General features: G+C 43.8%; 2 protein-coding genes across 2 annotated transcripts in view; one reads left to right on the top strand and one right to left on the bottom strand.

The window, feature by feature from the left end:
* The window catches only part of PCSK2 (proprotein convertase subtilisin/kexin type 2), a 101,002-nt gene extending 94,832 nt beyond the window's left edge, over positions 1–6,170 (top strand). The window contains exon 12 of the mRNA XM_040553141.1: positions 3,846–6,170. Coding sequence (XP_040409075.1) covers positions 3,846–4,332 — 487 coding nt within the window. The 3' untranslated portion in view covers positions 4,333–6,170. The remainder of the gene's footprint in view (positions 1–3,845) is intronic.
* Positions 6,171–9,764: 3,594 nt separating this feature from the next.
* Positions 9,765–26,303, bottom strand: part of BFSP1 (beaded filament structural protein 1) — a 46,810-nt gene continuing 30,271 nt past the window's right edge. The window contains exons 7-13 of the mRNA XM_040553140.1: positions 22,658–22,718; positions 19,913–20,008; positions 18,967–19,059; positions 18,159–18,266; positions 15,406–15,626; positions 13,390–13,475; positions 9,765–11,386 (exon numbers count right to left, since the gene is read on the bottom strand). Coding sequence (XP_040409074.1) covers positions 10,449–11,386; positions 13,390–13,475; positions 15,406–15,626; positions 18,159–18,266; positions 18,967–19,059; positions 19,913–20,008; positions 22,658–22,718 — 1,603 coding nt within the window. The 3' untranslated portion in view covers positions 9,765–10,448. The remainder of the gene's footprint in view (positions 11,387–13,389; positions 13,476–15,405; positions 15,627–18,158; positions 18,267–18,966; positions 19,060–19,912; positions 20,009–22,657; positions 22,719–26,303) is intronic.

Genomic DNA, 26,303 nt, shown 5'->3' with positions numbered 1-26,303 from the left:
TTTAAAATTTGACGTTTCAGTGCCATTTTTGAAAGCATCATTATTCTATTGGAAAAAGAAATCAAATCAAAATGCTGCCCTAGTAGATAGCTCAGCCAGGCAAAGACTAAGTTCGCCCCGAACCTCCAGATGGGTTTGCATTTGCAGGATCCAAGGTTCTACAGCTGAGATCTGAGTTTTAATTTACCTGGCCTACATATGCTTATAGGTAGGAAACAAATGAGAGGGTGCCGAAGCTAAATTCGAGCTATTTCTAGTTTATTCCTAATTTAAATGCAGACTGATGGTGTTTGCAAAGACAAGGCATTTCATCTATCTCGGTGAGGCCCCATTTTTTGAAATGGAGATCACTCTAGAGGATGAGTTTCATTATGGAGGTTTGGCTGCATGCATTAGGCAGTGTGGTTGAGGTTTGCTGGGAACAGACTGAACCAGAGCTGGGCAATAAGTAGTACTACAGTCAGTCTGCCTTCGCTTTTCTGTCCCATTTCCACTGTTGAATGGACTGTCGGATAGAAAAGGTCATGGGATGTTCCAAAGAGTTGCTTTCCCTGGGTGATGGAAGGGTGATTTCCTCTGTCCCAAAGACCTGGCGCTGTCGTAAGGCCACCCTAGAGCTGTGACTGCCCCAAAAACTTGAGTTGAGCAGTACACGGGCTTGTATTGGTGTCTTTTGAGAGCAGCGCCCAGAACAGCACAGACATCAGTGAGGATGAAATTTTAAAAGCATACAACAGCAGAGAAGTTATTCCAACCAAGTCAGTCTCTGCTGAAACCTCCTGATACTGCAATAAAGGCTTAGCATGAGGTCGGTATGGGTGCCCCCTATATGTGATGCATCTGTACGTTAATGGTGCTGCTATAGTATTTATGTCCACCCATGCAAATGTCTCTGACAGCAGGTAATAAACATCATGATTTGCAAATTTACATCTTTTGAACTGCACCGTAAATAAAACTGTTGAAGTTTTAATGCCTCCAGAGATATTCTGGAAATGAAAACTCCATTTCTGCCATAAACAATTGATCTATTTTTTCAGTTTGGTCTCGCTGCAGCAACATTTACTGTAAGTATTCTGTATGTATTTATATAGCTAAATATATTTGTATATATAAATGTATATTTTCCCTATATATTTGGGTAGATGAATAGTGGCACAGAGGTGTGTGCCACAGCAGCACTGTTGATTGGCAGAAGCAGGGCAGGAAATTACCTACAGCCTGGAACATGCAGAGTGCTGGAGGAATCAGTACTGAAAGTGCAGCATGTCTCTTCTGCCTGGAGAAATGCTTGTTAGCAATGGGAACTTTCCCTGAGAAGGGATTTTTGTTGGGTCAGCAAAAAGAAAAAGAAAAAAAAGGACAAATCTTATGATTGTGGCTGGCCCAAGGAAATACAAAGATGATTAAATCAGTGATAGCTCATTAGCTGTGGAACGGAGGCACAGGAGCGAGCTTCTGGAAGGTGGTTAGCTCCCCCTGCTCATCTCTGAAGCTGGGTCCTACGCTCCAAGTGAAGGCAAACACACATGGTGCAACTGGGCAGTGGTACCCCAAGGGTGGAAAACCTGTCTTCTCTTCTGCTCCTTTTGTGGCAGGCTCACCCACCCCCTCGTTCTTTTAGTTTCTTTTGGGAAATTCACCTGGCCTAGAGTAATTATTCTAGTGAAGCAGAGAGCACTGTATTCTAGTTAATAGAAAGGGGCAAATGGAGCAAGCCTTTTCTCACGTGTTTCAGTGAGCTAACTTTGCACTGCAGCCCTCATAAAGATGGAGAGAAGCTGTCAGGCTGTCTGCAAAGCACATGGAGTGGTAACACTGCACGTTCTCCTATCTCTTTGATATTTTGGTGTTGATAGATAGAAAAGAGTCGCACTGTGGGGTCCTCCTTCATTCGCTGCAGGAGATACAAAGCACTTATCACAATTCTCAGAATGAAGCATTGTTTAACGACGCGCTGTCCCTTGTGTTGTCCCTTGTGTGAGATAGCTGTGAGACGATGCCAATTCAGATTGTTTTGAGGATGCTGCTTCCCATGCAGAGAAATTTCAAGCATATGGCAACTGTGAGATTACATCCTTCACCTCGGGCTGGCATATAGTGCATTTTTCTTGTGCTGCGGGACACAAAATGTATCTTGAGGGTATTGTACTGATGTGTTCAAATACTTTAGCTGTACAATATTTACGTTAAACCAGCTTCTGCAGCAGGGCATCCTTAAATTCAGAACACCACCTTTTTTTTTTTTTCAGTTTAAGGTAAGTGTTTACATGCCTTGAGGATCTGGGCGTGAATGTCTTTTTATACTGCAAGTATTCCCAAGGAGCCTATATTCTATGAAAGGGGGGGGCTGAGACAGGCCTGAGCTAATTAGCAATGCACTGAGCAATACATGGAGCTCGCCTCAGGGAGAACAGAATTCCTGGAAATTAGGCTTGAATGAAACACTTTCACTGCTCTCTTAAGACTGCACTATTTCAGTAGCAAGGGGAAAGGTTGGATTTATACTCAAATTTCTTTTGAAAAGAAGGCATTCCACTAACACAGTCTGGCCAGTGTCCCTTAAAAGGGGACACCCTTTTAAAAAGTGACACTCTTCCTCATTTTACTGCAAAACCTAGGTCACAGAGACGCCATAAGCACCGGGAGCGTTAGTAAAGTGTGACTGGAGTATTTGGAGTATGTGGGCCAGGCACCAGCATCCTCAGGGCTGCCCGGGGCCCTGAGCAGGGCTGTCCAGTGCACAGTGGCTGCTGGGCTCCGCTGCAAGAGCTGGGAAGGTGCCGGAGCAACATGCTCTCCCCCAGCATGCTCTCGCCTCTTCTGGCAGCGCTGGAGGTGTGCTGGGGCGATGCTGCTGTCTGCCCAGGGTAATGTTGGTCCTTTCTGTGTGGCACTCGCCCTGCTGACAGCTGCAGCTGAGACCATTCATTCAGTCCCAGCTGCGACTCCACAGAGTGGGCGGGAGGCAGCCTGATGCTCTTGCAAGGGAGCTGCCAGGCCTTGTATCCTCCATGCCTGCAGCTCGCCAGCAAAGGAGCCCAGTGCGTTGATGCCTTCCACTGGGTGACAAGTCCTTGCAAAATAAATGCTGCAGGACTGAGCCTATGTTCCATCTGTGGATCTGGTATGTTTTTTGGTACAACTCTTATGTCCACCCTCACATGGACAATGGTCCTTCACTTACCAAGTTCACTTTCCTCAGGACTGACTTATAACAACCAGGAGATTTGTGACTCAAGGTTTGGCACTCTGGGAGCTCAGGAAACAAGTGCGACTTTTTTCCTGTGTGTTCCTGTACGGGAGCAGTTCAAGGACAGCACTCTTCATGGAAAAAAATATTTTCCAAATGAGCTGAAAGTGGGGTCCAACCTTTGTGTCTGTTTCCAAATCAGAGCAAGGATCCAGACTTGAATATGACTGCACTGAAATTCCATGCAACTGGCTCCTGCGACTCCAAAGTCATCTGCTGCCATCTTTTAGGGTGACTGACGCAACCACCTGTGGCTCGTTAACCAACTATACACTTAATTGTGCAATTACCCAATACAGCAGTGATCGGTAGAGGCAGCTATTAAATATATGCTAGCATTTCTCAAATACCAGTATATGCTTCTTAATTGTATTCCTTCTCTCACTGTGTAGGTGTACATTTCATAATGTATTTTCAAATTACAGTTTTAATACCATTTTCTAAAAAGATAATATTTTCTTTCTGGCTAAGTTTGCAGCTATTATTTCCTTACCTTTCCATCTGTGAGGCACCAAAACACATTGGTTTTAGAATAAGTCACGTCATGCTGCATATATCCTTTTCATTTGCTTAATTATCTTTTGACCTGCAGAAAGATACCACCAAGTGGCAAGCTGCTCCTCACACTTACAACTGATGCTTGTGAGGGGAAGGAAAATTTTGTCCGTTACCTTGAACACGTCCAAGCAGTTATAACTGTGAATTCAACTAGGCGAGGAGACCTCAACATCAACATGACCTCGCCGATGGGAACAAAATCCATTCTACTGAGCCGGCGTCCCAGGGATGACGACTCCAAGGTGGGTTTTGACAAATGGCCTTTCATGACCACACACACTTGGGGAGAAGACCCCAGAGGCACATGGGTCCTAGAGATTGGGTTTGTCGGCGGTGTGCCACAGCGGGGCGTGCTGAAGGAGTGGACACTGATGCTGCATGGGACCCAGAGTGCACCATATATAGACCAAATAGTAAAAGATTATCAGTCCAAACTGGCCATGTCTAAGAAGGAAGAGCTGGAGGAAGAATTAGACGAAGCAGTGGAGAGAAGCCTGAAGAGTATACTAAGCAAGAACTAGTCTGTTCTGCATGATGGTGTCTTTCATTTCCCAGATCCCTCTATTCACCTTTCTACTATCCAAACCTCTGTGTTAGACATATTACAATGGTCGTCTCTGTAGCCAAATTATCACACTTTCTTGATTTTAAAGTCTTATATCTTGTCAATAATTATTTTAATTACCACTGAAGCAATCCTTTTTTTACTCTAAACCACAAATATATTGTCCCCCACCAAATACTATGTACAGTTTGTGACTGTAAATGATTTTTCTTTTGTGTCATACAAATAAGTAATACCTGCAAACACGTTTATGGCTTTTCCCTTCATATTTTTGTGATACATGTTGTTTGTATTAAAAAAAAAAAAGAAAGAGTGAATTTTAACATTGGCAGTTGGTGATAATGGGTGCATTAAAAAAATTATTGTGAGAGAGGGAATCACAAAGAGTTTGGTTGGCTGGAGAGGTCTTTGAATGTCTAACAGCTCCTTTTGCATCATGGACTTCAGTGGGACTTTCCCCACTGGGTTCAACCAAAGTAGCACTAGACCCTATAAAAAGAAATAATCCACAGATGAAGAAAAATTACCCATCCAATTTGCAAAAACTAATTCTTCTCAGAGCATTCTTTAGTATATACACTTACACAACATACACACTAGCACTTCAGCTGCAGAATGGTTCAACGAGCATGCAATAAGGAAGGTCAGGTGATGCTGAAGCCAGGTGACAAGAAGTGCATTGCAAACAGGGTCAGGGCATTCTAGAAGCACAAATTTCAAGTTTTTTTTCTTGTTGTTGTTGTTGTTGTTTAGTTTACTTTTGGCTTTTGTTTTTAATGTTGGCGATTTAAATCAATATACCATCTCTTACAGCAGCATAAGCACATAGGGAATGAGCTGCAGGATTTCTGGCAACCTGTGTGCAAAAGTTTATCTGCTCACCTTGATACTGAAAGCTCTATTCTACAGCATAGTGGAAGATGAGACTGAGTCAGCATTTCCAATTACAGACCCCTGTTTTCTGGGGTTTACAACCTGGCTGTCAGTAAATTACTGTGGGAAAATTTGAAGTATGCAGCTTCAGTCCCAGAGCAATTTTTTATTCAGATTTCACTAAAAAAAAAAGAAAAAAAAGTTATTTTTGTGTTATACAAATATATTTAAGGCGAAAAATATGCCTACATTATTTACATGTAATGCAAAGTTGGCCTTCTTGGGAAATAAAATGTAGTGTGTTTGGGAAGATTTGTCAGTAATCATTGTTCTTTGGCGTTTAAAGAGTCAGTCCCACCTTCACTTCTCATATGTGAGTAAATTCAGTCTCTCCTGCTCATGGAGTCTGCTCTGGCTATTGCCACAAGACATAATGTTCCCTCAAGGGGGGTGCCTCATGCTAACAACCACTACATGTTCTCAGGTGTGAGATCCCAAATTGAACCTTTGAATAATAAAGGGTCTTGATTTTGCAAATGCTTAGGCACTCACAGTAAAATCAGTGGACCTACTCAAATACTAATTTTAAGCAGGTGCTTAAGATGTTTGAGGATCCAAGATCTACTTTTTAGCAGTGACTGGTTTCAGAGTTTTATTATGTATTTTTAATATACAGAGTATTCATCTAAAGTGTTTTAATAAGAGTTTTCCTGGGTAATCAGGTGCATAGTGGTAGAAACGTATTCAGTAAGTAAATATTTATCTAACAAATCAAAAATGTAACCCAAAGGTTATATGGTGCATACATTTCATTGAAGAATGTATAATTTATTCTGTTATTTCAAGTGAATATCCATCTTTCATCCTTTCACAAGGCCTGTTCTTTCCTTTACAAATCCAAATGCAAATAAATAGCTCAACCTACTTGAAGTCTATGTGAATTGCATTGTACACCCAAGACAAGCAGTCTCACACCATTCACAGGTTCTTTGTTACACGCAGCAGTCCGTTAAGACAATCAAGTCACATTTGGATAAAACAGATTTCAGCAGGAGAAGAATCAGGCACTGTGTGATTTTTTATTTTAGAAGTGCTCTTAGTTATTTGTTCAAACACATTATAGTGTCAGTTGCGTTCAACGTGGTGATTTAAAAATTACCCCAATGATGAGATGGGCCTACTTCAAACCATGAACTGGAGTTTATGAGGCATAACCCCAAACTCTGTGAAGTTAAATGGGGGGGGACAGGTTTGTTGGTGGGTGTTCGGAAGCGAAGGGACTGCACTGACTTCAGTAGGTTTTCAGGGAAGGCACAGAATTCTCAGAAAGAGCACCATATACATATCAGAGGGAAGAATTTACCATATATATTTATTTATGCATATGCTTGTATGTCTAAATGCATAGAACACTCCTGTGGTATCTCTCCCCCCCCCCCCCCCCCCCCCCATATTACATACAATATGTATATTCAGAGTATGTTACATATATTTGCTTACAAATATCTACAGAATTACATATGGTATGTAATGTCTAATACATACACACACTGTTACTTTTGTGTTTGTGTGTTCAAAGAAACAGAGAACTGGAAGTTACTGAAGGACTTCTAAAATGTGGAAAAAGTTTTGAATCAGAAAAGTCCATGTGAAAAATCTTAAATGAATGTGTACATTCCTTTCCATTGCGTTCATGTGATTTTGCAAGGCTGTTTCATCATTAAATATCTTATATAGCAACAAAATAACTAGATGGTTGTTCATATTTTCATAACGTTGACATAGTATATTAAGTGAAAGAGTACAACAATGATAAACAGAATGGTGAGTTTTGATATAAGTATATATAAAGTTAAGTGTATATACAATATAGAGATCTACTGCAAATTCTTCAGGATTTTTCATCGGGATTGCTGAAAAAATATGTCCAGTTAGACTAAGTTTTTATGATATTGCTGATGGAAAATAAAGTTAATTTGTTAGTATTTATAATAAAGGGGAAAATGAAGCTCATGGTTTGAAACAGGTGAATATTGTTTAACTAACGCCCTGTGATGATGTTTTATAATCTGAGTAAAATAAAGAGCTGTTGTAAACTGGCAGGTCCGATCATCATTGCTTACCCATAGGTACATGAAAGGTAAGCTGATAAAAGTGGGCTGAATTCCTAACCCTCTGCTTTTTATACTTTTCATACTGATAAGGAAATTTGTGTCCCATGTTGGAGACTGAGAAAACAAACACGATCCTACGAAGCAGCTGATAGCAGCAGGTGAAGGGTAACAGGCTTTATGTTAGCTCTGTGACGTGGTGGGACACAGGAGAATATGGGTACAGGCTAGGAACAGCCTTGGGCATTACTTACGTGGTTTGACCAGGTGCCAAGGGAAGCTCTGCAACTGCGTGAGGCTGTGCTGCTGCCAGACTGCTGCTCGCACTGGGGAAGGGGGTGGATGCTCAGGAGGACAGTGACACTTTTGCACTGTGTTTCATAAGCAATGGCAGTTCTGGCCCTGAGGAAACAACAGGCTCTGCCACAGCAGTGTTTTTCTGTGCTGTTCGGAGCACTTTTTGAGGCACAAAAAAAATGGTTTCCTTCTACCTCCCTACCTCCCACTTACGTTTTTGGATACTTTTTAAGCACATATAATCCCATAGCACAAGGTGTGTGTGGTTTTAAAATATAATTTCGTACCCTTTCTGCAGTAGTAAAAGATGGCCGGGAGGCTCCTTTTCTAGCTCTTATCATTGGAGTAGGAATGTGTCTGTGTGAACCTGTGCCTTAGCCCAGGCTTTACTGAGCAGATGCTCAGAAGTATTTCATTGTTACACTTCAGCATTTTAGTATTTGAGAAACTGTATTTAAAGCAGTGGTTAATCCATGTATCAGGAGCTTTAACAGCCCTGCCAGCACTGTCATTGCAAACAATGTGTACTAGTGTTTTTCTATATCCTTGCCATCTGTATTTCACGATGAGGATCTGCCCATCACCTGCTGCCCTACTGGGCCACTACCATGTTTGTGTGTGGCAGGCCAGCGAGTGGATCAGCATTTAGGCCTTAGGTCTTCGTGGTCCTTGATTTCCCCTGAGGCTGCTGTCAGTGCCACACTCAGCACCAGCTCAGTTTGAGTCCTGCACCTCCGCGTTGTTGCTAGTGCAACGCAGTACGTAACGCCAGCAGTACCACCACGTGCCGCCCAACTCCTGCGCCGCGGGAGCCCCTTTACACTGAGCAGCTGCTGACCAGAGCTTACTGGCATCAGAAAAACCTCTGTGTGCCAGGACAGCACGGAACAGATGGAAGTGGCAGGGGATAGTCACACCTCTGGTACCTAACTCAGGCTCGCCTGAAATATTGCTTCCTTTCCATCGACTAAAGGATTTTTTTTATATTCTGAGCATTAAGCTCTCTGTACTGCAGTGAAATCAGATGGTTGGGGATTACCCAGTTCTGGCTACATGCCGCATGAATCTGTTTGCATCCTGTTTTGTTACAGAATTATTAAGCAGACTTCCTGTTGCTGCAGACTTCTTTGTACTTGCAGTAGTCACAACCTGCTTCCAGCAGGGGTAATGCTGAGCAGCTGCTCCCAGCTCACCAGAGTGCAGCCTGTGCATGCTTTGATAAATCCCTTCTACGCAGTTATTTACAGTGCTAAGAAACTCAAGAGCACCAAAACCTGTAGCAAGAAATGTCTGGCATCTATTCCCACAGCTTTTCAATAAAACATCATCCAAAAATAATCCTGACTTTAAGAAGTGACACTGGGGGGGTCACCTGTCCCTGGTTCAAAAATAAGGTGCCGTTTCACCAGACAGGACAGCCACAACAGATGTGATACTAAACCTGCACTGGAAGTTACTAAGGAGACAATAACAATATTGAAGGAAACTCTCACTGGCTGTGAGAGACAGTCATGAAGTTCAGGCTAGCCGGCTCTTTCCTCCCCAGCTGATGGGCATAATGAGCTATAAAGGAAACCGTAACAATGCAGCGAGCTGAAAATAAAACTTAAGAACTCTGCTGGGGCAGGAGAAGGAAAAGTGCAGAGCCCAACCCAGCAAAGCATGTCAATGGGTACTTTAATGGTTTTTTGGTTTTTTAAACCTAAAGTCAAGCTGAGGCCTAAATGATTTACTGCAGCAAAGTTTTAAATCATCCTCTACAAGAGCATATCCGCAAGGATTTCTTTTTTTCTTCCTGAGTCAAGGCTCTCTGGAGGATGTTACAGAAGTACTGCCTCGTGCTTCTCCAGGAATGGCGACATGGGAAGGCACCACTTGTTGTTCCCTGTGGTACTGCAGGTGACTAGGATACAACAGGATCACGTAGCAGAATTAAACTCTGCGAAATGCTACAGTCAAAGGAAATGCCAAACAAGGAAATACCAAAAAGCAGTCTTTTGAATTGTCTGCAGTCTGCTCAAAAGCTTGTTGGCAATCTTAAATACTTTAATTGTGCTAGTGAAAGAAAAATTATGCTTTTAGTGTATTTTATAAGGGTTTTCCTTGCTTTACTTTGGTGGAACTTCAACTTTTATTCTGAGAAGATGTGCAGTAAGATCTTATTTCAAACACAGAGAGTTTCTCTTCATATCCAAAAAGAGCATTCTGCCAAGCTCACCTCTAGTTAAAGACTGTAAATGAGAGAGGTGTGGAATAGGTTACAAAACTCAGGTTTTCAGCTCCTCCTTTGGAAGGACTCCTGCATACCCAGTCAGGTAACTTTTAATAGTGGAGCCTATCGTGCAACGGTAAAGGCAACACACACCCACAGTGGGTATTTCCGTAGAAGGCAAAGCTTTTATTAAAGGAACCAGATGTCACAAGTTAACATTTGCAGCTGTCTGAGAGAGGAGGAATCTTATGGCAGCTAGAGGAGCAGTAGGGGAATATGCACTGGCAACCTGCCCTGGATACTTTGGCAAGCCAGGCAACTCTGTAATGGTAATTAATTTCAACTTGTCCTAATCGTGAAAATAAGTCACACAGAATGTGCCTACCGCTCCTTGTCCTGGAGCGTTCTCACAGTCGTTACACCAAAGGCGAGCCTACATCAGACAGGATTGCCATCAAAGTCTCAATCTGGTCCATACCAAACAGCAAAACTCTCACTACTGTATCATTCGGTCAGGAAAAAAGAATACATCATTTAATAACTATGCCAGACAAGTTGACTACCGAGGGTGCGTGTCACTTAAGAGCCTTTGTCACCCGGTTTCTTCTTGCTTGTCTTCTCTATCATTGTCTCCACGATCATTGCTGTTTCTTCATACGTCTGAATTCTGTCATCGGAAAACTTCTCGATGGACTCCACCACCTCCACCTTCTCATAGCTCATGGAGCCAGGCAAGCCTGCTTCCCTGAAGAGAAGGTCCTGCTTATCTTCGCGGTCATACTCCATCTCTCGAAGGACTCCTGGCTCTGTCGGGCTTATGGGACCAGGGGAAGGAGTTGTTTCAGGCTCAGAGACGTCTGGATACTTTGTGACTTGCTCAATTTTTCCTCTTCTTTTGTCCCATTCAAACATGTCTTCTTTCTCTTCCTCTTTCAGTTTATCTTGGGGTTCAAACTCTTCCCTCCTTTCACAGACATCCCTTTTTTCTGATGGCTCAGTAGGTTCGGGCAGCTCTGGTATGGGCTCCACATCACCGCTGATTGTCACCTTCCCATTGCTGGTAGAAACTGTGATCCCTCCCCCAGCCGGGATGGAGGAGGACAAGAAGCAAGGTTCTTCATAGCCTCCCTCCCCTGTTACCAGCACGTAACGCCCTTTAGGATGGGAATCAGTTTTAGCTTCTGGTCGCTTGTAAACTCTTATTTTCTCCCTCACAATGTTACACAATTTATCAAAGGCTTTACTTATCTGGGCTCCATCAGGTACATCCTCTGGGACTGTTTCTTTTTCAACAAGTTTTAATCCCTCCTGCCCAGGTTCACATGTGACCGAGCCTTCGTGCCTGAACTCCATCTGATCTTGGTCAAAAACTTCCAGAGTTCTTCCATACATTTTTTCAGGTGAGAGCCCATCGGTTATGTCTTTAGACATGATCTCCTTTTTCCTGAAAATTTTCTTTGTCAGCGCTTTTTGTCTGGGCTTTACACTGGCAATCTCTTGCATAGCCTGGGTGATATCTAGGGGAGATGAAAACAAAGCAAACAACAAACAGTGCTGAGCACAGCTGCTCCAAACGCTAAAGCCATCCCTCACCCTCACTGCCATAGGTGGAGACTGAAGGCAGCAAAATGTGAGCACATCTTCCCCAGCGCATTGGACAGCTGCTTCTTTACCCGGCCCCTCTCAGCCAAGCAGCGATTTCGCATCTCAGACAGCCCCTTCCACACACAGTGCGAGGACATGGCGACTTTGCAGCACAAAAGGCAGCGGCACAGCGCGCTCCCCTGTCGCCAGGCCTGTATCAGGGTTCAGCACCAGCATGTAGAGCCTGCTGCTGCAGCTGCGCTCAGCACCGTCCTCCCAGGCATCATGGCAGCTCCCTGAGCTGGACAGCAAACCTCGTCTCCTGACACAGAGACTGAAGCCACATGCCCAAAGTCAGAGCACCAGCCCAACAGTGGGAGTCAGTGGGAAAAGACTGCCTGGCTTCATACAGCTCCACAAGCTGCGAGGGGTTTGGGGGAGTGTGGGGAAACCCAAAAATCTTATTTAAAGCCTTCCCACTGCGTGCAGAGCGGCTGGGTGAGCAGTCCAGACCTGAAGGGAAAGGTGAGCACCAGCACCAGTTCCTCCCGTGTTCCCAAAGGCAGGCTCTGAGGGTGTCCCCTGCAGGGCCTCCGACAGCAGGGGGACGCCTCAGCTTTGGGTCCCAGTGGGACTCAGAGCAAGCCAGGCACCCCCTGCCCATTTGGGGTGGGGGCAGACGCAGGGAGGCGGATCAGGAGGGAGCAGCGAGCAGCAGTGGGTGCGGAGCTGGGAGCCACCCAGCCAGCAGAGCAACATTGCTGCCTCTCTGACCTCTGATGCTCAGATCCAGGCCCAAGGGGAGGGCAAACCTCTGCCCACGGCCATTATTTCTGATTTCCTGCGCCTGTCACTAACCGTGGGCCCTGTCGTAGCTCAGGAGCAGCAGAAGCACAAGGAGGCTGCTGACATCCATGGCATGAGCAGCTAGAGCAGAGGAGGCAGAGAGGTTGGTTCTGGGAATTAAGGAACATGGGGACAGATGAATATTAAGATGCCTTCCCAAAGCAGCTGTGCTTGGCCAGTGTCACAGGTACAGGCACGTAAGATGCCATGTGAGCCTTGCAGGCAACACGCAAAGGTGTGGTTCGAGATGGGTCGAAACCTCAGTGGGTATAAAACAACCCTCCGCAGGACAGCAGTTATATACAGCTGCTGAGGATTTGGCCTCATGCCTTATAGGCCCATTCCATTTAAAACTGCTACATTTCACAGGACAGTTAGACAAATTACACCTGCACTCCAAAAAAAACCCAGCCCTAATTCAACAAAAGACAGTGTATCTTCAGTCTCAGGGGTGGTTTGTTGCCAGTAAAAACCCAGCAACCTTAGATTTAAGCTATAGTGAGCGATGCTGTGTGCTGTAACAAACTACAAACTCCCCTTTCTATCAACAAACTCCCCTTTTTGTTAAGCCATCCCCTCTGTTTAGTCCTGGCCATTCCCACGTCACTGGGAAATGGAACAAGCATCCTGACTCTAACAGGCAATCCTACAGCACAGAGGAAGCACCCCATCCAGAGGAAAACAGGCCATAAACAGGATGAAAGAAGTGTCCTCTGCCGGCCTGCCGCACTAACCCTGTCCTGATGCTGCCTGCACATGACTGAAGTGTGGGACAACAACTTGCAGCAAGCCAGCAAAATATACCCCAGCTCCTTGCACAGTTTCAATTGCATTTGACTTTGCTCTATCGATTGGCATAAGTAGAAAACTGCAAAAATAAGCAAAAAAAAATAAAACATTTGCTTGTGGCTTTGGCCTTTGACAGCTTGTCCCAAAGCCAGCTGAGCTAAGCTGAAACTGCTGCATTTACTGAGCAAGCCTTGAGTCAGGCTGTCACGGCTGGTGTTCATATGGAAGACAAATGAAAAAACAGCTTAAATTACAGTGATGCTGCTTTTGACAGACACAGGAAGACGTGGCACAGGTTTACCTCTTCCCCTTGAGGCTTGAGGCTGGACAGGTCTATAGATCTGCGTGAAGAGTGTGACTGGCGTTCCTGCTATAGCAGAGTTTAACCTGCCGGAGAAGACGCGCATCGGTCAGACCTCTCCCCTCATTTCCATCAGGAGCAAGTGAAATTGTGCAAAATGAAACATGGAGATTAAAGAAATGTATTTCTCTGGGTGAGGAGTTAAAGAGAGCAACGGGAGCCCGTTCCTTGTCTGGAATCAGTACAGCCACAGCACCTTCACAGGAGTCAGGCTGGCTTCCACCAGCAGGAGTCGGGCGCAGTACACAGGTAATAAAAACCCACAGCGACAGGTTTGTACTTTACCACAGCACTTAAAAAGGATGGGGAGATTCTGGATGGCAAACAGTCACTCCAGGCCTGCCAAGACCTGTAGGTCAGCAGGAGCTGTGCCTCTGCCTCCCACTTGTACCTCAGCAAGAATGGGAACCAAGGGGTGTGCCCCCGAGGAAGCAGCCGTACATTTCGATGTGAGGGAGAAAGCAGACAGCACACATCAACAGGCACCAGTTTGTTTTCCCTTTTATGACTTTTAAGAGTGTCTCCCTTTGTTGTGGGGGGAAAAAAAGACTTAATAAGTCTCTAAGTCATGAAAAAATAAAGATTCAAGATACTGATAAAAAGCTAGTCTCATGCAGAGCTCCTCTTCAACAGAGGAATCAGAAGCCACAAGGTGAGTCAGACCGTGTGTGTTTTGAGCCTGTCAGCGTACGGAAAAAGTCTTGGCCTATAAAATTTGCTTCAATTCATACACGCTTTTGCAACAACTTCCAGTCCAGTGCTACAAATGGAATGCAAAGCTGCACCTGCAGCTCTTTCAGTCAGTCACTTCAGTGAACTCTGCAGTGAGGTGGCTCTGTCTGCCTTTCGCCCCGGAGCTGGCTGAGTCTCTCAGAGAAATACACCATCTTTTGCCCTAGTGTGTAGCTTCCAACATACGTTTGTATCTGTTATTTAACTTCTAAAGCATGAAAATAACTTTATTTCAAATGAAAAAAATGGCTCCAGTGGTAAAATGTAGATTCTCCTATGGCCAAGCTTTTCAGAGGTACCTTTACAGTGGGGATTTTTCTCTTTGAGGTATCTGAAATGGATGTGATTTTTCTGACAAATCCTTCCTGAACAACACAGCCTCTTTGGAAGCATCACAGGATGCATTCTCCAAATGACACCATCACCTTGTAAATGCTGGCCAGTAAAATGTGAGATTTGGTGGCATTTACAATATCACCTGCATATGCCTGACTTCAGAAGGGCAAGAGGAAAACTGAGCAGTCTTTCTTGGAAAACATTTGAGGAGTTGGTAGTATTAAGTGTTAAAAATGAGAGGCTGGATTACACACAAACCAGTTACCATATCTGTGGCCTGTGCAAGTCTGCTCTGCCAGAACTTGAGAGAAGATTTTTGCCTGGAGGCAGGACATACACACCATGCAGACACTTATATCTAGATCTCTGTGTCTAGCTTAGCACTGCAGCTCCTCTCGCAGTCAGGAGAAAGAGCCAAATCTTGACTTTCAGTGCTGAGAATTACCCTAATGGGATACTCCTGATCAAAACACTGTCCAAAATGAGATGCTGGAAGTTAGATTAAAAATCTGTTGCCCACGTGTGAAATACTGAATTGGCTATAAGTTAGTGTCCTTCCCTGCATCTTCTGGATGACTCAGGGCAGCGGTTTGGGCACCCAGAGATCTGGCCCTGCAGCACCAGCCCGTGCAAGTGGCACCAGCCACTGCTGTGAAAGCCCAGCTCCTTTCCTCTTGTGAGGCTGATGGGTGACATTAGAGGGAGCCAGTGCTCCTCGGTAGATTTAAGCACAACCTGCACTTTTCTTTATCCTTTTCCTCCCTTGCCTGAAGAGTGGCTTTGCTGTGAGGAGTGCTTTGCTTTACAGGACATTTGCCCTTGAACAGACATTTTTTCAAATGAGATGGAAGAGATCACCAGACCCTTTGGCAGCGTACAAACCCTTACCGGCTGTCCTCGTTCTCGATGATGCGTTTGTAGCGTTCCAGCTCGTTCTCTAGGGACTGCTGGTAGATCACCAGCTGGCGGCAGTCGGTCGTGTACTTCTCCAAGGTCCTCTCAGCTTCTTCTATCCCCTTCCTGAGGTTTTCAATCTGCTCATTGTAAAGCTGAATTTCGTCGTCGTAACTCTCCTGGGTGTTTTTAATCGCTTGCTCCAGCATGGTTGTCTGGTAAACAATGTTAGTGAGTGAGTAAAAGAATCAGCTCTAAATTATTTGGCATCCCCACCTAACAGGTATTTTGTCTAATAGGTATTAACTGTTAATAAACAGCTTTATTGAGCTGTGTGATGCTGCACTGCTGACTTACAGTTTCACTGCGTTTGTTTAGTTATTCAAAACCAATACATCCCCATCCCCTCGTCTATCCCTAGTCTCCTGCTACACAGTAAGAATTACAAGATCAGTCTGAAGCAGGGAAATAGCTGTGTGATATCTCCTTCCCCGTGTGCATGGGGCTGGCTGACATCTCACTGCACGAACTGCAGCTCACTGTGGACAGCCTGCGAGAAGCGGGCAGAGTCTTAAGAGAAAAAGGAGCCGTCTCTCATCTCTGAGTAGGCAGAAAGAGCTTAACAGCTGGGAAAATGTGTGTGGGCAAAACCTGTTCTTCCTTAACTGTGGTCCACAGACCAAGCACTGGAGGATAAGGAAGGATCATTACTTTAAAAAAAAAAAAAAAAAAAGCTACCCTTTTTAATTTAATTCCTGGGCTTTTTGACTGTAGGAAAAACAAACAAACAAACAAAAAAAACAAACAAAAAACTGTGCAGTAAGGCCTAAGTAGCAGTCATTGGAGTGCACATTAACCAGGAGGTGGCGTGAGTTCCTTGCAAAAGCAAGGGACAGGATTTACAGGTGAGCTATTTGTGTAATTCTGCTCTTGCTTTAATCTGCTGGTTTTTGGCTATTTATCATAGTTTCTTTATCACTTGGGACTTTCTTTTTCCTTTTTCAAACACTTTTTAAAGAGATGCATTCACAAAAAGACAAAAAGCTAATGGGACAATAACTGGCTAATGGATTCTTTAATAATTGATTGATCCATATATGTTACAGGCAAGATTTTCAAAAACCTTTTAAGAGCCTGAATTTAGGAGGTAAGTCCCTTGGCATTAATTTGTTTATACTGTGGTGTCAGAGTGCACCAACAGGTGTACAGACCCCTTCTGCATTCAGTGGTCACAAGGTGGAATCCATAACCTGGGTGCCACGTGGTTGTCGTGTTCAGAAACAGGAGAGCAAAGGCTGTCAGAGACAACTCCATTATCAGATCCAGCCTTTGCTGTCACAAGCAACCATGTCATTGCCTTCCACTCATATATTTCACTCTTTTAATCTCAAAGTGTGAGAAGGAATCAATTAATAAATTATTTCTAAATGGGACACGAAGATTTCATTTTGAAAGCAGCACGATTAATTCCCCAAAGAGCACATCTCTTCATCTGCCAGCAGAAGGGTGATTTTCTCCTCCTGCCTCTATATTGATTTGTGATCTCACTTGTCACTAAATTGATTCCTGCCCTCGCTGGAGCACATTTGTCCTTTCCAACAAAGCATCAGACATGAGTAAGAGACTGAGGAAAAGACCTGGGGGTACCATTGTCCGTATGTACCCTAGTGAGAAAAGTTACGCCCAAGAAGTTAGAGCTGAGCTGCTGCCACAGCCATCTAGAGGAGTCCAAAATCCCACCACAAGGTATTTTATGCCATTATATCACCCCTTCCCACACATACAGAGGACTGACAGCCTGGGGCACAAAAGAAGCTGCACTTGGAATGTATGAAGTGGTCATTCTCCCACCTTATCTGCTAAGAAAACATTCAGCTGCATCAAGGTAGATCTGACATTTGCAATCCTACAAGGCTGGTTTCTATTCAGTGCAGCCTTCAGCTGCTACTCCTTCTCCTGCCTCCTTTGTCCTCGCCTCCTGCATCTTGGCACTGCTCACTCAGACACTGGCTGGAGAAGGAAGGCTGATTTACGGCAGGCTTGTCAGGGAGATGTGCAGGAGCAATAAGAAAAATGAATAAGCAATAAGAAATGGGCAGTCATTTTCTGCAAATCAGGAGTTGGCAGAAAGCAGATGTTTTTGCTGTTGGTAGTTTCTAAGCACAGGACAGGTGCTAATTTATTGCTCGTTAGTGACAGGGATGAATGCAGGGTGCCAAACATAGCTGGACACCTGTGTCAAAGGACATTCAGTTTTGATTACCAAGTCTACCCAGTCGTTCTCACAGCAAGCTCAGCATTCAGTGTGGCACTGTTGGGAAGCACTGGGCAGAGCCCCGAAGATCCCCTATCACTTTTCATGGGGTCAACTTCCAGCCTGACCTCAGTGAGACCAGCCTTGCATCCACAGCCTCTTGCTGACTCCATCCCACAGAAATCTAGTTGTGATGTGGAAACCTTCTCCCACCAGCTGCTCCACTAAAGCTGAAATGGCTTCATTGTGGCCAGAACACCCACTGCACAGCACTGCCTGGCCATCTAAACTCAAAAATTTGGGCCACCAAGAGAATGAGAATGAAACATCTGCAGGAAAAGATGGAAAACTAAAAGGAAAACACATTTCCAGGTCTCCAACTCCTCTGTGTTCCCAAAACCCTGTTAAAGGCCGCGCAGATTTTACCATGGGGCCACAGAAACAGAAGAGTTTAAAGAATCGTGGTTGTGTTTATGGCTAGCTATGGCAGTACCTCTGTCTGCAGCTTGTATTTTTGTGCCTGTAGCTGGCAGAGGATGCTCTTGTATTCCTCCAGCTGGCTCTGTAGAACAGGGATCCTCCTCTCTGCTATCAGTTTTTCCTGGTTGGAAGAAAACAATGTGTACAGGAATGTAAGTTTCACTGTATTAAAAACAGTCAAAAGAAATTGCTACTGAAAATAAACCATAAAGGCAATTACAAAATGGCAAAAGACATATAGAAAGCTCATCAGTGAACCTCGAGAAAAGCCTTGTGGCATGACTTTAAGAATAAAAGACATCATGTGGCAGCGCTGTAAAAGTATGGCTTATGTTGAAATTAGACCCTATGGATGTAGCTGTTCATATCTTCCTCCAGCTAATAAATGTGAGCATAGCCACTCACATTGGCAAGAATCACCGAGTTTTCATCTTGTCCATAGCAATTTATTTTATTTACAAATTTTTACCATGTCCTGCCCCTTCCGGACAAGATTTACTCTCTGCAAATACTCATATGTCCTGCCAGCTCCTCCTCAGACAGGAGGCACAGCTACTCGACCACCTTTGACCCAGCCATTTCTGGGGCTGATACCCGTGCTGGCATGCACCCAACTAACACAGTGCCTCTTCTCCTGCCCACTTCAGTTTTCCAAAGCTACAGTTAGGTTTTCTCTCCTATTCAGAATCCAGTATTTAATCACAGTTGTTGCAGTTTTCAGCTAAGTAGTTAGAGGATCAGTAAGGCTTTAAGAATAAACGTAGATCCTTTTTTATTTAGTACAGACTGTGCAGTATGTGTTTACTGACAGCAGTGCTTACCTCAGATACACCAGTGGTTATGGGGGACACGCGAGGGGTTGTCTGGATGATCTGCTGTAAAATATTGACGTAGGTCTGGATTTCCATAAGGTTCTGGGGTGAAGTAAAAAACATTTTCATCAGCAATTGTCATAGCAAGGTGCTTCCTGCAATGTTCTACATTTCTGGGGCTTATTCCTAGATATTTAGTTCTTTCAACACAGAGAAGTTCAGATCATGTTAAGACTTATTTTTCCCACAAGGTTTTAGGCCTGATTTCAACTGCAGGTGCTATGAGTTTCAGTACATTTGGGATACATTACAGGCATTTGTCTAAGTGACAATATACTTCACAGCCTTACTTAAAGACTATGTAATTTCCAATTTTACAGGACACTTGCAAAATAAGGACCAAAAGATATCTTTGCATGTGGTCCAAAAAAGTGAGCCTCTCCTTTTAAAAGTGGCAAAGATGGGACCCTGGCCTGGTATGAAGCCCTGAAGCTCTCCCAAGAAGGAGAAGGGAGCTGCATGTATTAAAGCTGGCTGCAGCTTAATCATCTGGCCACAGGCTTATGGCCACAGATTAACTGGAATGCTGACCCAGAAGATCAGGAAACCCTCTCTTATGAAAGCAAGAGCTTCTTAGCATGAAATGTAAGACAGCTTGACCAGCCTGTTGTGTTGAATCATGATAACAGGTCAACAAATGCAAAACATTGCTACAGCTGTCTATGTTGGACCCTGAGTGAGTCAATTTGGACACCTGCAGCCATCCAGCCCTTGGGATCCATCCCCCACTGCAGTGCGTTGTGATCACTGAATATACAAAGTGCTGCATTTATGCACTAAAACACAAACTGGATGTGCTTTAATTGGCCACTGGAACAGACCATGGAGAAGGGCAAAACTTCACACGTGTGTCCAGAAGAAAGACCTGAAAGAGATAGCAAATCCAGCCGGTTACCTTCTTGTATCTGTCCTTCGTGGCGTTGATGTCATCCTGCAGGAACTGGGACTCGATCTGCAGCTCCAGGTTGCACAGCAGCGCTTCATCCGCTTCCTGCAAGGCAGAGACATGTCTCAGTACCCACAGCTGCAGTGCCACGTACCCGCAGCGGGAATCGTCCCACGAGTGCAGCAACCTGCACGGGTATGGGAAGCCTACTGGGACAACAGAAGGGCTATGAAACCAACAAACAGGCACTTTATACACCATGTTCTCCCATTGCACACCCTGCTTTTCTGCACAAATAGTGTACAATGCAGTTTAGCATTGGCAGTGTTAAAATACGTTTGCCATATGCTTTATGAATGCTGGGAGCCAAGCGATACACTATGAAATACCAATGTGTGATGCTAAATCTTGCAATGGGGCATGAGTTTTAAATGGATGGCATCAGCAGAGTAAGGCATTGATTTCTCCAGTGTTTATGATAAGACCTAAAGTATCTTGATACCTTTTTACTATTCCCAGAAAAAATCTGTTATGAAATAAACAGACTGGTCTAAACTATTTTCACTTCTCCTTTTGGTGTGTTCTCACAAATCACAAATGGTTTGGACCCATTTCTGCAACTAAAAATGACAGATGAGTAAGACCCAAAAAAGTCACTTTGCTGCAGAAGTTTCTATTATATTCATATGCACATACATATATGTGTAATTACATATACATATATATATATATATATATATATATAAAGAGTCAAACTTGACCTCGGTGCTATAGACTAGAACAGAACAAGAAGTCTGAATTTCACAATCTGCATTACTCACGGTAGCTTGGACGTTGCTACAATTGTTATTTCTAAGAAAATTTCAATGTACTTAACAGAAGACCTAACTGGAAATGACTCTGTAGTTTGTCCAATTGAAACTGGTGGGTACAAATTCTGACTATGATGCTTTATAGCTGTAAAGTCTTTACTGAGCTCTAAGACATTGTACCAGAATAGGAGGGTTGGTGGTCCCTCCCCAGCCCCCATTTTTTTAAGAAAGGAAAATTTTAGGGAGAATTCAGTGAGTGTCACCCCAGATGTTGCATTTTAAGAGCCAGACATTTTAAATAGAAGGATTTAAACGTGTCCCTCTAAAATTACGTACGTCATTACCACCTGCAATTATGCCTCAGTGAGTGGATTGTGCATTGAAAATAAAGCACAAAAATCTATGGGCGCAGCATGTGACTGGTAGAAGGGGATTTTTCTTTTTTTACATGCACAGCATGCTCTATTCCAAAAATGTGTGGATGTTAGCTGTTTCATTATGCTGCCGAGCCTCCCAGCCAGGCTTGCTGACGCGTTCGAAGGCCACCCATGGACCCACTGTGCTCTAGAGCCATCTCCCTGCTTTGTGAGACAGCAGCTAATCCAGACCAGCACATTTGGAGCCAGTCATCACGAACGCACACTGCTTTTCTGCACTCCTCTGCTGTCCTATTGAAAAGAAGATCAGTACAACAATGGGGATGTTAGGAGGCTTGTGGGGAGCCAAAAAAGCCCCCAGGCCCCTAGGTAAGCAAATATTTCTGCATGTAATAAGCAAAAGCAGCACTCGGCTTTCCAATGTTCCTTCGAAGGGGAAAATACTTTTTTGTTTGTTTGGTTTTGGTTTTTTTTTTTTTTGTTTTGTTTTTTGTTTTTTTTTCCCTTGCTTTCAAATAGACTGGTTTCACTGCTGATGCTTTATAATACAACAGCACAGTGTATCAGCAGAACAGAAAGCTCCACTTGAGCTTACTCAGGAGAAAGGGGCCAAAAGCCAACAAAACGGGAAGGAAATAAAGAAGGAACCTTTCATTGCAATTGTTCCTCCATTCCTATTTTTAACATAACATCTTTTCTATATTTGCTTTAAACAAATTCAGATAACTGTTTTGGCTTTCCCCAGGAGGCAGTTTGGATGATACATACTATCTCTGCAATGGTTCTTCTTCCACTTTCTCTCCCAGTTCTCTCCCACAGAGAACCACAGACACAAACTGGAAGGAAACTGAAATTGTTTCAGCAGAGGAAGTTCTTCCTGTGATGCTGCTTGTCATGAAGGCTTGCCACAGGTTTGAAAGTCACTGGTAAGTAAGGCATTAATTAAAGAAGCCCAGAGGGATGCCTGGAAAGGAAAAAAGTTTGACATCTGCACCTGCAATTTGCTTTAAGTCGGCCCTTTTGTTACATCTTAATAAAACGGGTCTTTGCTGATGTAAGATAGCTGCTGCACTGCTGTACTGATCCCAGCAGCAACTCTCTCAAACAAAACTCTCATCTTCAGCAGAATTAGCTTTACACAAACCTCGAACCAAAATCTACACCCCCATGGGTGTAATTACAACTAAAAGACTGTGCTTATTTAGGGAAATCAGCTCCTACTCTTTAGGATTCTATAGGGCAACAGACCATAGGAAAGAATGGAGTCCACTTAGTGACCCGACTGGATTAAACTAAAGGTCCCTGAAGGCTTAAAAAAGCATTAGACACCAGCAAAAATTTCAGTGGTGCCTAAGCAGTCAAAAAATAGGGGGAAGGTTTATGAGATAGAAGGAGAATTTCAGAATGGTCTAAAAAATGAGGCATATTCCCAAATTATTTTGCAGAACTAAGGCAATTCTTCAGAAGAAGAAGGTCATACAGACTTCAGAACAGCTTGCTGTAGTAAATGAAACCACAGAAAAAAAAAGATGAAGACCTTTCCTTTTCCTTTTTTCCAGGTTTACCTTATTGAGTCGTTCAAGGGTTTCTTTTAGCTTCTGCTGATATTCACCTTCATTTCTGTACCTGCAAACAGAACAAAGGCAATGAAGTTCAGTGGCACATCCTTCTGCAAACTGCATTTTTATTTGCACTATCATGCACAATATATGCTTAACACTATAGCGAAATATGAACCTTGAATGGGGCCAGAAGATTTATTTATGCATTAGTATTACTTTTTTTTTTTCTTTTTTTCTTCGATCTCCTTTCTTTTTATCTCCTGAAGAATGAACAGCCAATGTTATTCCCACCTCTTTCAGCATGACTCGGAAAGCCAACAGGAAGGGCTCACTCACGGGATCTGACCAGGAACACGACGGAAGAACTTGGCAGAACAAAGGAAAGGGTTTGACTTGGTGCTCTGGATTCCCAACTTCCCCTTCTTTTGAATTCCATAATGTTACCTGGGCTGGTCACCGGACTTTTCAATTCTTATCGTGAACAACAAAGAAGCAAATAAATCCCATGAGGTTTCATTTCATCATCATTCCTACAAATTGCCAGGCCTCCTCTGCCGAGTGCCGTTTTCTAACAAAATTAAACAACGTCTTTTTGCCAAATTGTAGTAACACAAGCTTCACTTCCAAGGATACAACTAAACATTCAGCTTCAAAAGCAAGACTACCTTTGTATCTGTTGTTTATTAAGTATCTCACCTCCAACCAATATTCTACCTTATAAATTGTGTGCAAGGAAAAGGAAAGGACAAGGAAAACAACAAGGAAAACTTCATTAACTTAGACACTTTCTGGCAACTGGGAAAGAATAAAGCACATTGTGGCAGCTTGTGAAAATTAAATGTATCGCAGCACTGTAATGCTGGGTTTACACTCCTAGTAATAGAGAAAAAACCACAATAGTGCCAGGGTCTAAGTCCTAATGCCCTTCAGGCCTGCTCCAATCTGGCTGGTCCTCACTCAAAAATTCTTCCAATGGCTGGAATACTCAGTTCTGTTTTCCTTCATTCTCAAACAACCCAAATACCTGCTCTGTCACACAGCCATCAGTCCACCTGGCAGCCTTCAGCTGCACATACAGTTAGTAATGTGTGATTTCTCTTGGAACAAGGACTGCTTTTAAGTGATTTTCAATGCACGCCATAAGCTCAACGCAAAAGGGCTAAGGGCCTCTTAGAAGTGCTTCAGAGCCCTCATGATGAAATGTACATGCCCCTGTGATGCTGAAATGTATGTAAGTGCAGTGGCTAGAAAACTGCTGCACTGTGCTGCTTCAAACCTGATTTCCATGTTCGAGTAATTCACTGGAGATGTTTAAAAGAGGTCATATGTTTCTTACATGGCTGCTGGCCAGTCTTTCCTGGTCCTTCAGAGCCATGAGGTTCATTTGCTTTTTTGAAAAGAAAAAAAAATAATCTTCCTCACCCAGTCAGGTAGTTTTAGGGATGCAATAAACCTTCTTGGACTGTGTTAAGAAAAAGCATTATTCATTGTTTTTTGCATCGGGGAAAAGAAATGGAGTGGATGGGGCTGCCAGGTTCAAACAGAGCAGAATAGAGCTGTGAAGGTTCCCATTACCTCACCTTTCTGAGGTTAACAGCTCTCTGCTGGGGCACTTACAGATTTACAGACATTTGCTAAGCCCCTTGAACCCTTGTATGGTTACAGGTGCTGGCCTTGTGAGACCACTGGGCACACAGGAGGGGAGCCTGCTGCCAGGCTTGGTTCTTCACCTGGGAAGCACAGCTCCAGCAATGCTGTAAATAACTTCTCCCAGCTTCAGCTGACAAACAGGTTCTGTTTGCTCTTGAAAGATGGGGCAGAGCAAGGCTCTTTTTATTTAGACCTTGTCCCTGTTACAGTGCAAGGGCTGGCTTCCCTTCAAAGAGAAAACATTCACAAGACACACACCTAGTGAGCTTCAGTGGCCGGATACTCAATTTGGTGTCAAGCCTGTGCCTTCAATATAAAGAGGGAACAAATGCTGCCTCGCTGTTGAACTCTGCTGAACTCTTTCAGCCATATAGGAAGAAGCTTCTTGGCCTGCCACAAGCCAAGACAAAACTTTTTTGCTGAAAAATTTTCTACTGAAAAGTTTCCGAGGCACTTCACTAGACTTCTCTCAACAGAAACAGCAGAAATTAGGGTGCCAAAGAGAGCACAGACTGCAAATGCTGGTCCTACAAAGATGACAGACAGGCTACTAATGCTTGTATTTCATACCTTGCAAGCTAGGATGAGCCCTGTGCAGGCTCTGCTCTGCTGATTTGTGAACACATTGCTACCTGCATTACCAAGAAGCTGCTATTGAGTGGCTCACAGCCATGGTGCAAGATTTCAGCACTCTTGAGGAGTAGATGGAGGGAGGCAGGACCTCCTCACCTGCAGCTGATAAAACTCTCTGTACCACCAGAGAAGTGGTGGCAGTGCAGAGAACCCCTGCTGACAGGGCTTGAAGATGGCTTTGCCCATGCTCACCAGCTATGGAGTCCCCGCATCTCTGCACACCCCAGCTGTCGAGTTTCGTTACCTCTCATCGGTGTTGGGTCCCCATGGCGGCCCCAGAGCGTGTCAGCTTGTCTGAGCATCACTGCACCGCGCCGATGGGAGAGCCAAGTGCCAATTTCTGTGCCTAGCGACTTCCAGGGAATTGTATTACAGGCAAAACCCACAGTATTAGCACTGAATGCATTCTAAATGAAATGATCGATTAGCAGGACTTTTAATTTCTGAAGTTAATTAATCCTGTTCAGTCAAGGGTGCTAAAACCTGGGTTTCAGTATCCTTCCGGATCTCATGGAGAGAGAAATACAGTCCTTTCCCACAGACAGATGTAATGCTGCTGTAATAATGATGCTCAATAAAATTAGCATAATTAGCCCTTTTATGAGCTGCATCCAAACAATTCTTAGCAAAGCTTTTTTGCAGCTTCAAGAGAAAGAATTATCCGCTGGCACAGTCTGAATTATTCATGTTAATGTGAAAAGCTATGAATGTGGCTACAGAAGACTTAAAAATAAATTTAAACATAAGATCTACTTTCCACTGGTTCGTGCACATTTAATTTCAAAGACACAGTCATCCCAGCGCCTACTGTGTTTAAATGTAGCTTTAAAAGGTCTGGTTATAGTTATAAATCTACTTCCCAAACTGTGAATGTGAGTAAATGAATGGGTTGCAAGAGTAACATTTTTTACGTTAGTGAAAAGCCCAGACATTTGTCAATAACTGGTACACAACGTGCCACTCTAACAGATTTCATTTTTCCCAACATGCCAAAGTAGGTGCTTTATGTCCCTAAATGAATCAAGAATCCCCTAAGTTGCAAGTGCAGCAAGAGCACCATGCTGCCAGCTGAACATGGAGCAGGGTGGGAGAGGTCTGCAGCACGGGAATAATTTTGGCTTCAGGAGCATGTCAAGGCCCTAACATCACAATTATTGCTCCCATATACTGTTTAGAGAGCCTATTTGTGAGTTTAAGTAGCTGAAAGCATAGCTATCAGGATGGCTTTGAGCAGACTGCCCAGGTGGACACAGGGATCCACCAAAAGGTATTTTCTACACAGTTTGCACATATTTTTAACTACCATGCAGCCAGCACTGAGTTTAGTCAAAATCTCACCGACGCTGTGTAATGAGAACAAATGAAC

The sequence above is a fragment of the Cygnus olor genome, chromosome 3 (assembly GCF_009769625.2).
Source record: "Cygnus olor isolate bCygOlo1 chromosome 3, bCygOlo1.pri.v2, whole genome shotgun sequence".
Classification (NCBI taxonomy): Eukaryota; Metazoa; Chordata; class Aves; order Anseriformes; family Anatidae; genus Cygnus; species Cygnus olor.
Note: the sequence above shows the minus strand (reverse complement) of the source record. Positions and strands in the feature narration are given on the sequence as shown.